At 40.9% G+C, this 13,438-nt stretch overlaps 1 protein-coding gene across 2 annotated transcripts; it reads right to left on the bottom strand.

Moving 5' to 3' along the window:
- Positions 1-4,366: 4,366 nt before the first annotated feature.
- cdk1 (cyclin dependent kinase 1) lies at positions 4,367-13,145 on the bottom strand. Of its 2 annotated transcripts, XM_071534955.1 has the most exons (8): positions 13,091-13,145; positions 12,651-12,694; positions 11,780-11,936; positions 10,466-10,589; positions 9,144-9,314; positions 7,304-7,467; positions 5,467-5,608; positions 4,367-4,614 (listed from the first exon to the last, which is right to left on the bottom strand). In XM_071534955.1, the coding sequence occupies exons 2-8, from the start codon at positions 12,685-12,687 to the stop codon at positions 4,501-4,503; spliced, it is 909 nt and encodes a 302-aa protein (XP_071391056.1). In that variant the 5' UTR covers positions 12,688-12,694; positions 13,091-13,145; the 3' UTR covers positions 4,367-4,500. The 2 variants fall into 2 exon arrangements, with proteins under 2 accessions (XP_071391056.1, XP_071391057.1); XM_071534956.1 differs by lacking the exon at positions 13,091-13,145 and having other exon boundaries at positions 7,304-7,368; positions 10,466-10,592; positions 11,861-11,936; positions 12,651-12,687.
- Between the last annotated feature and the right edge of the window lie 293 nt (positions 13,146-13,438).

The raw sequence follows: 13,438 nt of genomic DNA, 5'->3' as shown, positions 1-13,438 counted from the left end.
ACACAAGGCGCTGTGATAAAGTACATGCAATGACTTCAAAGCAAAAGCAATATGTCTCCGCAATCAAATACAGACACGACTGTGATTGTACAGTGGTTTCTCTCCATTATCAAAAGAGAAACAACCTTTGTTTCTGTACAAAAAAAAAATCACATTTTGTTTTGGCTTTCTACATGGCTCTTGAATGATAACCTGTTAAAAAAAGGTATTTGTATGATTGTATAAGTTCAATTTTGGTACTATTTAATGTGCATACCAAGAGGAGTGGTGTTGGTAGTGGCAGGGTTTGGTATCAAAACTTTTAGTTTGAGCTCACATGGTCTCCTAGTGGTCGTTTTTACATTTGCATCAGTGGTTCTCATGGAAACAAAATGTCTTGCTGTTGACCCAGTTTGCCTTGTCAGAGGGCTGATGGAAGCTTTTACAGTAAACCAGGCCAGGATTGTCTCGTGAATGAGTTCTAGTAAAATTCAAGGGTAACACTTTATAATAACCATCATTAATAAATGGTAAATTGATAGTTAATTAAACTTTAGTTAATAGTTATTTTACTGTTAACAAACAATGAAATGATCATTCATAATGTTTACTAATTATTAGTAATGCTATAATTTATGTTATTTTATCATTAGTTTGTGTAATATAAAATCATTTGTTTATAAATTATATATTGTATCATAGCTGATAAGAGACGGTAAAAAGGGTAAAAAGCTATGATACAATATATAATTTATAAACAAATGATTTTATATTACACAAACAAATGATAAAATAACATAAATTATAGCATTACTAATAATTAGTAAACATTATTAATGATCATTTCATTGTTTGTTGACAGTAAAATAACTATTAACTAAAGTTTAATTAACTATCAATTTACCATTTATGAATGATGGTTATTATAAAGTGTTACCAATTCAAGTATGTCATTTGATTCAATTAGACAAAAAGGTGATCTTTGCATTACCGTATTGTGAGAAAATTAGAAAGTCTTGGGAGAACATTGAAAGATGGATTTCAAGAACTTGTAATTGTAAAGTAGCATGTTCACCAATGATTTGTCTCTTTCAAAATGTCGGGAAAATAAGATACCCAACTGGATGGCAAATTCTATTTTCGTCATTAGTTTATAAGAAGCTAATATTGCAAAACTGGAAAAATAAAGAAGCACCTACACTTCAAAAATGGAAAACATGAATTACTTGAGTATTGAAAGGACAATGTCGGAGGACAGCAACAAAGAGAAACAATTTCACAAGATATTGGAGCTCAATTTACGAAGCTCTGTAGAGTGGAGCCGCAAAATCACAATCACCCAGCATCCATAAATTATAAGGAACCCTGTTTTCATTTTGTTTTTTTTTGTTGTTTTGGTGTGTGTGTGTATGTGTGATAAGTGTGTATATGTTTGTGTGGGTGGGGATGCTATATTACCTGTGATGACAACCTTATGTGACTGTATGATACTTGTGAATGAGCAACTCAAACAGGGTCAAATCATGAAATTTGATTTCTTTAAGAAATGACGTTTATGTAACATGTTGAAATATTGATTGTATTGTATTCAGACCCTAACTCACTCAATAAAAAAAAAGAAAAAAGATCTTTGCACTACCGTATGCACCAGGTGCGTCGGAGGAGCAGGACAAAGTAAAATCAGTAACCCTAACCCAAGTTACTCAGGGAACCTCCTGGTACAAATCAGTGCCTAGTGAGGTACAAGGGTCCAACCAGGTGGCAAGGTATGGGAATCAAAAAATTAATTAACAATCAGAAAAGTTTTTTTACATCCATAAATAGCATCCAATATCACGACTACAAACAACATATATCAAAAAGGAGCAAAGACCACAGAAATGTGGGTTTATACAAAAGGAGGAGAGTCAATCACAACTGAATCATACCTAAAGATGTAGCTACATAGGAGTCAAATCCCAATGGGAGATAGGCAGATCCAAGCCGTATAGTAGGTTAGGATAATCTTTGGTCAAGTGGACCATGTGAGAACATTGGTAGATGCTCACATCATAATACAAAGCATACATACAATTTACAATTACAATTTCACATTTGGCAGACGCTTTTATCCAAAGCGACTTACACATGAGATTTGCATACAACACAAGCAAGTTTCTAGATAGGAGAGAACAACGAGAGTAAGTGCTATAGAGCTAAGTTCTGGTCCAACAGGACAAAGGTGCTACGAGACAGTGCAACAAGCTAAGTTCTGGTCCAACAGGACATAGGTGCTACGAGGGAGTGCTACAAGGTAGTGCTATGAGGTAATACATAGAGTGCATTAAGTTTTTTTTTTTTTTTTATGAAAGGAGGTATTCGCTAAAGAGCTGGGTCTTTAGCCTTTTCTTAAGGATAGAGAGGGATTCTGCGGATCGAATGGAGTTTGGCAACTCGTTCCACCACCGGGGAACCACAGAAGAGAAGAGTCTGGCTAGAGACTTAGGGCCTTGCTGAGGTGGCAGCACCAAGCGCCGCTCCATGGCAGAGCGTAGTGAGCGGGAGGGAGCGTAGACCTGAATGAGGGAGTTCAGGTAGGTCGGAGCCGTTTTGGTTATTGTTTTGTAGGCGAGCATCAAGGACTTGAACTTGATGCGGGCAGCAACTGGGAGCCAGTGGAGGGATATGAATAGCAGAGTGACATGTGCTCTTTTGGGCTGGTTGAAGACCAGACGCGCCGCCGCGTTCTGGATCATCTGCAGAGGTTTGAAAGTGCAGGCCGGGAGCCCTGCCAGTAAGGAGTTGCAGTAGTCAAGGCATGATATTACAAGAGCCTGTACCAGGAGTTGTGCTGCATGCTCAGACAGGTAGGGTCTGATCTTCCTGATATTGTATAGAGCAAATCGGCATGACCGAGCAACAGAAGTCACATGCTCCTTGAAGGTTAGCTGGTCATCAATCATGACACCCAAGTTTCTGGCAGACTTTGTGGGTATGAGCTCAGTTGATTCGAGCTGGATACTGATTTGTTGTTGTATAGAGGGACTGGCTGGGATGACAAGGAGCTCAGTCTTTGACAAGTTAAGCTGAAGGTGGCGTTCCTTCATCCAAGCCCAGATGTCGGCGAGGCGTGAGGCCGATGTCCGCGCCGAGACTGTGGGGTCGTCTGGCGGGAACGACAGGAGGAGCTGGGTATCGTCAGCATATGAATGATAAGAGAAGCCATGTGAGCGGATCACTGCACCCAATGAGGTGGTGTATAATGAAAAAAGAAGGGGTCCAAGCACTGACCCTTGAGGTACCCCTGTGGACAAGTAGTGGGATTTAGACACTTCCCCTCTCCAAGACACTCTGAAGGATCTCCCTGAGAGGTAGGACTCAAACCAGCAGAGGGTAGATCCTGAGAAGCCGAGCTCAGCGAGTGTGGAGAGGAGGATTTGGTGGTTCACCGTGTCAAAGGCGGCCGATAGGTCAAGTAGCAGTAGGACAGAGGACTGACCGGCAGCTCTAGCTGATCGCAGTGTTTCTACTACAGACAAGAGCGCAGTCTCGGTAGAGTGTCCGCGTTTGAAGCCAGACTGGTTGGGATCATACAGGTTGTTCTCAGAAAGGAATTCAGAGACTTGATTAAAGACCGCCCGCTCAAGTGTTTTGGAAAGAAAGGTGAGTAGTGAAACCGGCCTGTAATTATCAACCTGAGATGGGTTGAGTGTAGGTTTCTTTAGTAGCGGGGTAACCCGGGCTTGCTTAAAAGCAGTGGGGAACACACCCGCTGAGAGTGAGGAGTTGATGATGTGCGTGACTGCAGGGATAAGTGTGGGAGAGATGGCCTGCAGGAGGTTGGAGGGTATGGGGTCCAACGGACAGGTAGTGGGACGAGAGTCAAGTAGTAGTTTGGAGACTTGCTCTTCAGTGAGATGGGAAAAGGACAGGAGTGAGGTCCTGTTAGCTGGTGGCAGCAGACTGAGTTGGTCAGGCTCAGAGAACTGATTACTGATGGTAGAAACCTACATAATAGCAAGAGGGGTGCCAAAACATTAGAATAAGTATGAGAAAGACGCCCCAATTAAAAACTTGGCCCTATGATTGGACCGTCTTATTTCCTGTTCCCCTATATAAACAGGCCCCATTGTATTGTTTATTCAGATACCTGACAAAGGTTGCTTGACCAAAACGTGTCATTTAACAAATTCTTGTTAAGTGAAGAGTGTGCGGGAGTCTACTGATTTGATTTTATTCAATTAGGAAATGGAAATGTATGTATTTGGGAGTCCTTGTCAAAATGTATATCAGGGGTTGTCAGTATGACAAAGTTTAAAAACCCCTTATGATTATATTTGCGTGCTCCTGTAGGGACACAGAGCAGGCTACTGCAGTAATAGAGAACACAAACCAAAGTAACTGGGATTTCAAAAAGTACAGCTTTATTGAAAATTGTTGACAGACAAACTTGACTACATTGTACTACTTTCCCACACAAAAGTATTTACAGAATAATTATTCAACATAGGTACAAATAGGATTGTTTTCTCTGTATGCATTTCATATCTTGATGGTGCTGGCGGGCAGGGTGGATTTGTCCAGGTCATCAAAGTAAGGATGGGTCATGGCCTGACGTGCAGAGATCCTCTTGGGAGGATTGTAGATCAGCATTTTCTACACCAGAAAGGAAAGAGGAAAAAAATAAAAAGTGTCAATCAAGGTCCAAATGGCCAATGCAGAGTCATTCCTTTGTTCCCAGGGTCCTATGTTCCCCAGTTCTACATATGTGCTCCCCCAGGGTCCTATGTCCCCAGGGTCCTAAGTTCCCAAGGTCCTATGTTCCCCAGCTCTATATAGCACATAATGGGAACCTGAAAAAGATGTTCCCCCAAGAGTTTGAGTAAAATTTTATCCACAGAACCACCCAGACTCTTTAATATTCTCTGCCGGGTCAGATTTGACCCGGAACACCACAGATGTAACAATGTTTTTTAGAGACCTTCAAAATCTAATAAAATGATAACCATTGGTTTTGTTGTGTTTATATAGCTGTTTTGAAGCCTTCTTCCAATAAAAAAAAACATCTCTCAATACCTGCGTTTCACCAACAAGGAAATATGGAAAGAGATTTATCAGTTATGACTCCAGTGATGACATACAGTCTGCAAAATGGGTTTAGAAATATGTTGGTGATATATAGACTTTTGCTATGTATTGTGGTGCTTTTAAGAAGGGTAGAATTTAAGTTTTCAAAGGCTATCTTAAACATTACATTTTGGATACACAAGAGTGTTTCCACTACATTAATTTAGTTGCAGTATACCTTACATCCAAAAAAACAAAAACAAACCCATCTAGGAAACAAGAATGCAATATTTTTGTTTGCCAGCACTGGTTAAGGCATCAGTTTTAGTGTTATGCTCTACATTGATGGCATCTGAGTGACACACAATCCAGGTCAATTTACAATAAGCTATAATAAAGCAAACTTAAGACAAAAAGAAGAAAAAACAGATTTGTCCTTACAGCCAGTAGGTCCAAGCCGTTCTTATCCAGGTTTTTCACCATGGAGGACAGGTTGCCAGACTTCCATTTAGGGAAGGTGTTTTTATAGTCTGGTAGGGTCTCGACGTCAGGCCAGACATCGTTGTTGGGAGTTCCCAGAGTCCTGGAAAGAAAAGGCAGAGGGATTTAAAAAAAAAAGGGGAAGGGCAGGGAAGGAAGAGCTAGGGAGGTTTAACAGTTCTAAACTGTAAAAGTCTTGTAACCAGGCAGAAAGGGATAACAGGTTATAGTCAGGATTGAAAATTACCACCAGCCAGTCTGCTGGTACATTAGGACTATAGGTTACATTTTACAGATGGTGAACTGATGTCACACACTACATTGCAAAGAGCAACTGGCAGAGCTCCCATTAGACCAAGCCCTTTTTCATGTGGCTGAAGTCATTCGTTACTAACCTACATACTTGTACAATGAGTGGTTCATATAGACAGGGTAAAATTAAGACTCTAAGAACAAAATTATGAAACAAAGCTTTCAAAAACCAGACTATTTCTGATTGAACACGCAAACTGTAAATGGACAGAATAAGAAACTAGGACAGCAGGATATTAATATTTAAGGGACATCAAGTCCAGATGTTTAGTAAAGCAGATAAGATGCAGGTAGTACTACTGTTCTGGATTCATCTGAGGGAGGAACTGCAACACCAAGAACACTTCTCACTACATGGTAAAAAAGACCTCTAATAACTGGATTTAAGATGCATTTTAATACTTTTTAAAGGTCTTATATTTAAATCATTTAAAACTGTGGATACCTGATATCATTTTTGAGTTTTCCCTTCAGTTAAAGGATAAGTTTGCCGATTTTGGACCTAGATATTATTTGTCTTTTACATTCCTGCAACACTTGGACCCGCAGAGAATATCAACTCCTGAGTCGGCCGTCGGTTGAAACAGCTCCCTTTGCTAGCCTCTTGTTGATAACAAGGAGTCCAAATGGGCTTTATCAAAATAACTTAGTAACACAGTAACACACTTTCACCCCACAGCAGTCCCTGCTGCAGCAGAGAAAAATAGTTCTGTGATTTCCCGATTAGTGAAAATGCGCGTAATGGTGGAATTGTGTCATTTTTAGTCTCAACTCCCCTATGGAGCCTATAAATGGCTTTTTTGGGGATATTTTGACATCTCCCATTTGGAGTAGGGCTGAACGATTTTGCAAAAATATCTAATTGTGATTATTTTGACTGATATTGCAATTGCGATATGATTTGCGATATTAGAGGGAATGATAATTTTTTACATCATTATTCTCATTTTCATTGAAAAACGTATTAAAGTGATTATGGTGCGATTTTTGCGGGGATCTGTACCAAACAAAGATGTTTTCTTAAGTCTGTAGAACATGATGTGTAGGCCAGGACATCTCTGCAGCACCACAATATTTCATTTAAAATGGTATTTTGACACACATTTCACCTTTAACAAATATTGCGCCTCCTGCCATTTGAAAATTGCAGTAGGCCATATTGCGATTTCGATAAAATTTCGATTAATTGTTCAGCCCTAATTTGGAGTACTGTTAGCAGCAAGAGGCTAACAGTACTAAGTAACTAAAGTACTACAGGTATGCAAGTGTCAAATCATATACAGGTCCAAAATTGACAAACTTATCCTTTAATGAGTAAATGCTTTACTCAGAAGAGAGAACCAGTCTTGGTAAAAACACTGGCAGATATATCGTTTAGCGGAAATTTAATTTCGCAATTATCCGCACTGAACCCAAAAATCACATATCGGACGGGCCCTAATGAATCTGCACGCATACACACACACACACAAACACGCGTGTCTACCTGAAGATCCTGAATAGCTGGTCTATCTCGGAGTCTCCGTGGAACAGAGGTTTCTTGGTGGCGAGCTCGGCGAAGATCGTCCCGATGCTCCAGACGTCGACGGGTGTTGAATATCGGGGGGCGCCCAGGAGGACCTCAGGAGCTCGATACCATAGAGTTACGACCTGGGCACACACACACACCACATCCGCTAGGCCAGAACAACAAGACGAAAAGTACCATGCGAAAGCACACACAGCCACAAACGGTGTTTACACACACATATACACATCCACTGAAGTGAAGTAATGAGCTGCTCCAAACAAAACCTCTGTGTCTTTAGATACTCTGTTACTGAGTCAGGTGGGTTGACTATGCAGAGAGTTGACAGAGTAATGGAAACCGGATAACATATTATATATTATCATTATATAATAATACCAAGGTCTCAACCTACCAACCACCCAAACAAAGAGGAAAATTTAGTGAGCTTGGCTATTTAATTGGCAAATATTGGAAGGCTGTTTAGATTCAGCATCCCTATGCAGTAGACTCCATTCTGAATTTGATTTTGAAGCTGATGTTATTCCTTCAAATTAGCAGCTATCTGTGAGAAGCCAGCGCTTTTTATTCACAGGTTTTACAATTTACAAGCATAGTCATCTCCAGTGTGAGATCGTCTGTCAACATGTCAATGTTAAGTATGTGTTCCAGTGTACCCTCATCCCCCGCCCCCAAAAAAATTTCCAATGGATTTTTACATGCTGTTAGTATCAGAAAAACAATCATGCGACTAATTTCCTACCTAAACCATCGCTTTGTGAATCAAAAGTAGTTCCTATCCAAATACATTTGAACATTTAATAATGCACGCATTCAAAATGCTTTCTGAAGAGTGAGCATTGTCTGCCTTTAAGTGAAACTGTAAACATTGGATGAAGGAAGTCGGCATGAAATTGTAGTAGCATTGCTGTATCATGGGAAATGTCGGATTCTGGAAAAAAAAAAAAACCTCTCCAAAGATGAACCCATTTCCATTACATTTCTAAACTTTATCATGCTCCGTTGTCCGTAACCTTTTCAAGGCTCAAAAACACAAATTTAAAAATCTATGAACAGTAGGGCTGGGTTTAAAAAAAAAAAAAATCGATTTTCCGATTTAAATCGATCTTCATTTGAATCCTGAGATCGATCTTTTAATATATGCCTTTTCCAGTGGATGCTTGAAGCTTGAAGCTACACTGCACTAAAGAAAGTACTTATCTGGTCACTCTCACTGACTGTAGAGTTTGTAGAGTTGCACAACTTGCACTATATTGTGTTGACTGCTGTAGTGTGTTGGTCATGTTAAAGAAAAAGTACATTAATGTAACTGCTTTAGGGTCAATTCTAAATGTAAACATTAATATTTTTAATAATGCACCAGGTTAGAGGGTTCCTTGTACAATTTACAGCATTAGTTCTCTGAGAATCTCTTTCATATCCAAGCAAAATTGGTATTGTAACTGAAATATCCCTAACCAAATCGATACTGAATCGAATCAAAATCGATTCGGGAAATCAGTGGCGATACCCAGCCCTAATGAACAGGTTTCCCACTCTGGGTTTAATATAAAATGTCATGAATACCCATGAATTAAACTTGATTCCTTCCTGGCATGTTCATGCTTTTGTAAGATCTGGAAATTTCTCAAAAGGATAGATAGTCTGATTTCCACTTCAGGAGCAGAGTGTTTGCAGGGGAATGATTCAATTCCCTCATATTCAACTACTTCCATCAAAGACTTTATAAAATTCCCAGGGGAGGCGTGTCTGACCAGGTTTTCCATGACCCTGGCGGTGATGTGGAGCGGATCCTCACCTCATGGGTGTAGACCCTGACAGGAACGCCAAAGGCCCTGGCCAAGCCGAAGTCTGCCAGTTTGATGACTCCCTTGTTGTCGATCAGGAGGTTCTGGGGTTTCAGGTCTCGGTGGAGGACTCGACGACAATGACAGAACTGAATGCCCTCCAAGATCTGGTAGAGGTAGCTCTAAAGGAAGAGGGGAAGAGAGATAGAGAGATGAGGGATGCAAACACACCAGCGGTCAAAAAAGGAGACAAAAAACCCTAAGCAGCTTTCTGGAGGTTGCAGAAAGCCAAAGACCTTGTTAAATGTTCCTGGGAATTGAAATTAAGAAAAACCAAAATAAAGAAATAAAGCTGTCAAAAGCAGCCAATTTCTGATTTAACATAGCTAATCAAAGTTGTGAAATTATAAGCAGAACAAGAAAGGAAGGAAAGTAAAGGAAATTAATAGTTGAGGGACATGAAGTCAAGGAATGCAAACCACCAAATAATGATTTTTAGTGTTTCCCTTTCTAGGCCATTTTTCTTGATTAATTATCCCATTACTATAATTGGAGAGCGGTTTGTGTGTCCCACCATGGAGGAGAGGAGAGGAGACAAGGAGAGGAGAGGAGAAAAGGACAGGAGAGGAGAGGAGGACAGGAGACAAGGACAGGAGAGGAGAGGAGGACAGGAGAGGAGAGAGGAGAGGAGACAAGGACAGGACAGGAGACAAGGAGAGGAGGACAGGAGAGGAGACAAGGAGAGGAGAGGAGGACAGGAGAGGGGAGAGGAGAGGAGACAAGGACAGGAGAGGAGAGGAGGACAGGAGACAAGGACAGGAGAGGAGAGAGGAGACAAGGAGAGGAGAGGAGGACAGGAGACAAGGACAGGAGAGGGGAGAGGGACAAGGACAGAAGAGGAGAGGAGACAAGTCGAGGAGGAGAGGAGAGTAGAGAGGAGACAAGTAGAGGAGAGGAGAGGAGGAGTGGAAAGGAGAGGAAGAGAGGAGAGGAGAGGAGAGGAGACAAGTAGAGGCGACAAGGAGAGGAGAGGAGGAGGTTCTAAATTCTAGTTTAAAGAAGTCAAGAGGCCGTACATCTTCATTTCACAATAAAAAAGGAATTTTATATACAGGAATAATTAAAATGCGCCAAACAACAAAATGGACCGATATATTCAAAGTGTATCGAGCAATAGCTGTGAAGAGTGTTTTAGGGTGGAATTTTCTTTGAAATATATAAGTCAACTATTGTAATCATAGAATAGACAGTCACACAGTTACCAGAACCAGCAATGGATCCATAACGCAAACTGTCCAGAGGGGACTGATTCATTACACAGACACACAGTTACCTTGACCAGCATAGGGTCCATGTACTGCCCAGATGGGATGGAGTCCAGGTATTTCTTCAGGTCCATGGACAGGAACTCGAAGATGAGGTAAAGCCGAGACTCCTGCATCAGGACGTCCAGGAGCCTGGGACACACACACAGACACACCTCACACTCTGGGACTGGTGCTCGTTTCTGGGATGATGCCGGACCCTTGGCTGGGCCATCTGGTAGAGTAATGCACTAATTCTCTACAGAGGGGAGTTCTGACTTTCACTGCCAGTTAATTAAAAGGTGGAAAGGTACACATCAAGAACAACCTGTTCAGTATGCAACCCTCTGACCAGTTTAAAAATCAGAGAACAGCTTGGTTAAAACTCTGAAAGCCCTTGCTGGCCCATCTGTTCCAAGATTTCATGCAAATACCTGTAACATTAGAGGATCTAATAAGATGTTACAGATATTTGCATGAAATCTTGGTGCAGATGTTTTCCCTCCTCCTCTCACAGAACTAGAACTTACAGGATGTCTACGCGGGCGAGAGGGATATTTTTTTCCATGCTAAGAAGACGGCTGATTGACTTCCCGAAAAGAAGAACTAACAGTAAACCAAGGTTCCTACACATTTTCAATTAAAACATTCCATACTTTTTCCAGACCTTGATTTGCTTTGAAGATTTTGTCTGGTGGTCAATATGATTTACACAGATAGACATCTTGCCCCTGCTAACTAGGTCATATCACTGTATAGATGAAGATTGTTCTTCACAGCCACAAATATCAGAATATGTGAGATGATTGGCAGGGTTCCTACACGGTTTCCATTTTAAAATTCCAGATTTTCCCCAGACCCTATGTTCTTGACTGGATTTGATTTTGGTGGGTATTTGATATAATGCATGCTGACAGCGGCTGGGTAATAAGAGCGTCCCTCTATCTGAACATTATTCTTCACATCAACAAAAACTGTGGACTCAAAGTGGCTCTACAACAACATAAAAGCTAGAAATATGAAAAAAAAAAATTATCATTCCCTCTTATATCGCAAATCATCAAATCGCAATATCAGTCAAAATAATCACAATTAGATATTTTTTCAAAATCGCTCAGCCCTAATATATCTGCAAGGGGTTGACAATCAATAACAATGACTCGTCGATTACTTGTCCAGGTACTGAGACTGTTTCTGGCTTTCAAAACTCACTTACCAGCCTGTCATTTTGTGCTACAGGGCAGTAAAAACCCTACACATTGCATCTGAAAGCATTTTCAGACATTCCAGGGCCTGCAGACACCTTGTCTCTAACACGTCTGTTACACAGACAGTAAACGCACCGTACGACATTGGGATGCTGCAGCTCTTTAAGCAGAGAGATCTCTCTGACGGCGGTGCTGGGAACGCCCTCCTCCTCGCTCTCCAGACGGATCTTCTTCATGGCTACAATCTGACCGGTGGCCTTGTGTCTGCCCTTATACACCACCCCATAGGTGCCTGCAAAACACACCAACAATGTGCTCCCGATTTGATAATTCATCCATATTTTGTCCATGATACAAAGATAGGGGCTATTGGGTGTGGTGGAAGTTTCCTGTAATAAAAAGAGACTTGGAGAGTAGAGTTGTCTTTACTGCCTGCAGACAAGGCATGATGCATTCACAACAGGTGTGATTAGCAAAGGGCGAGAAACCAAGCCTTTGTCTCTGTCTCATACAGCTGAATCCCCAGAAAGCCTGGCCCTATCTTAGATTCTTCTGATAAGAAGTTTGTGCAGAACCTTTGTTTATCTCAAACTAGTGGAGAATGGAAAATTACTGAAGGCAGAGACAGCATTCAACTGAGGAATGAGATTGTGTTTAATACATAATACATAATGAATAGAATGGTATATAATGGCATGATTTCTACTACATTGGGCAATTTGGGTTATTTTCTATCTGTGTAAATCTAGCCACACGGTGTGTGTGACATTATAGATTAGTAAATTTCTCCAAAAATGCTGAATTAAATGCAAGTGACAACATACAGTAGTGGAAAGCAGGGGAAGGGATTATAAATGTTTAAGTGGCTATCATGACATTAGCTAAAGGATGTTGAAAATAATTTGAATGTAGGCTATAACTTAGGTTAAACCTTTAACAGTTAGCACTTCAGCAGCATAACTCCACTTTGGTCAAGTTTAAGATAAGGCAACACATTAGGACTTACCCTCTCCAATTTTCTCTATTTTCAAGTAGTCTTCCATTGATCCCCTGAAACAGAAAAAAACATGTCATGTCATGTCAAGACTAACATTATCTCTGACAGGCCACAGTAACTTCACTTCATGCTAACGTTCAAGTTAGATGAATTCGCTTGATTCATATGACATTTGGGTCGTTTCGCAGTTCGTTAAACTCGCTAAAAACAACCGCTGCCTAACGTTTCTAAAACTAAGTAGCGAGCTGTTTCCCTGACGATTTTGCCCCCTTGTTAAACTAGCTAACTCAGTTAGCTTACTGCTAACTGGCTAAAGTAGCTTCCCATGCTCCTAGTGATATCTGGTCCGCTTTCCGCTCAAAGTTAAATTGTCAACGTTTGCAAGACAACTGATAATCTTGTTTACTCATATTACAACCAATAAAACAAAAAAAGCGAATCATATTTACCTTACTGTAGTGCTGTGTGTTTTCTGTACTGTCTCTCCGCAGAGTGCCGCTGGAATGATGGAGTCTTTTGAATTGGCCGCGGCGCAGCAGCGGTTCAAAATCAACCAACCAGATCCCTTGGTGTATTTCAAAAGCACCAATCCAGGAAGAGGAGGCTGTCCTGTGGGCTGAGCGGGAGAGAACGCGCCGAGGCGTGTCGGGTGTACTGCAGCCTTCAGGGGTTGTCAAAATGTTAACAATTACAAAATACACACACGAACGACCCAACAAAGTAGTAAATACGATGACTGATGAAGTTTGGAATTTTCTACAAGATAGTCGAGTTGACGAGATGTGACGTTTTGAGGG

Source organism: Centroberyx affinis, unplaced genomic scaffold, assembly GCF_046629955.1.
Source record: "Centroberyx affinis isolate AG114_WGS23_722 - 3 ecotype Tasmania unplaced genomic scaffold, CSIRO-AGI_Caff_v1 ptg002639l_1, whole genome shotgun sequence".
Classification (NCBI taxonomy): domain Eukaryota; kingdom Metazoa; phylum Chordata; class Actinopteri; order Beryciformes; family Berycidae; genus Centroberyx; species Centroberyx affinis.
The sequence above is the reverse complement of the archived record's forward strand: the minus strand, read 5'-3'. Positions and strand labels throughout refer to the sequence as shown.

Coding starts and splice junctions, on each gene's coding strand:
- cdk1 (XM_071534955.1), bottom strand. CDS start 12,687: ATGGAAGACTACTTGAAAATAGAGAAAATTGGAGAGG. Junction 9,315..10,465: donor TGGACCCTATGCTGGTCAAG/GTAACTGTGTGT, acceptor CTCTTCCTTTAG/AGCTACCTCTACCAGATCTT. Junction 5,609..7,303: donor CAGCTATTCAGGATCTTCAG/GTAGACACGCGT, acceptor TTTTCTTTCCAG/GACTCTGGGAACTCCCAACA.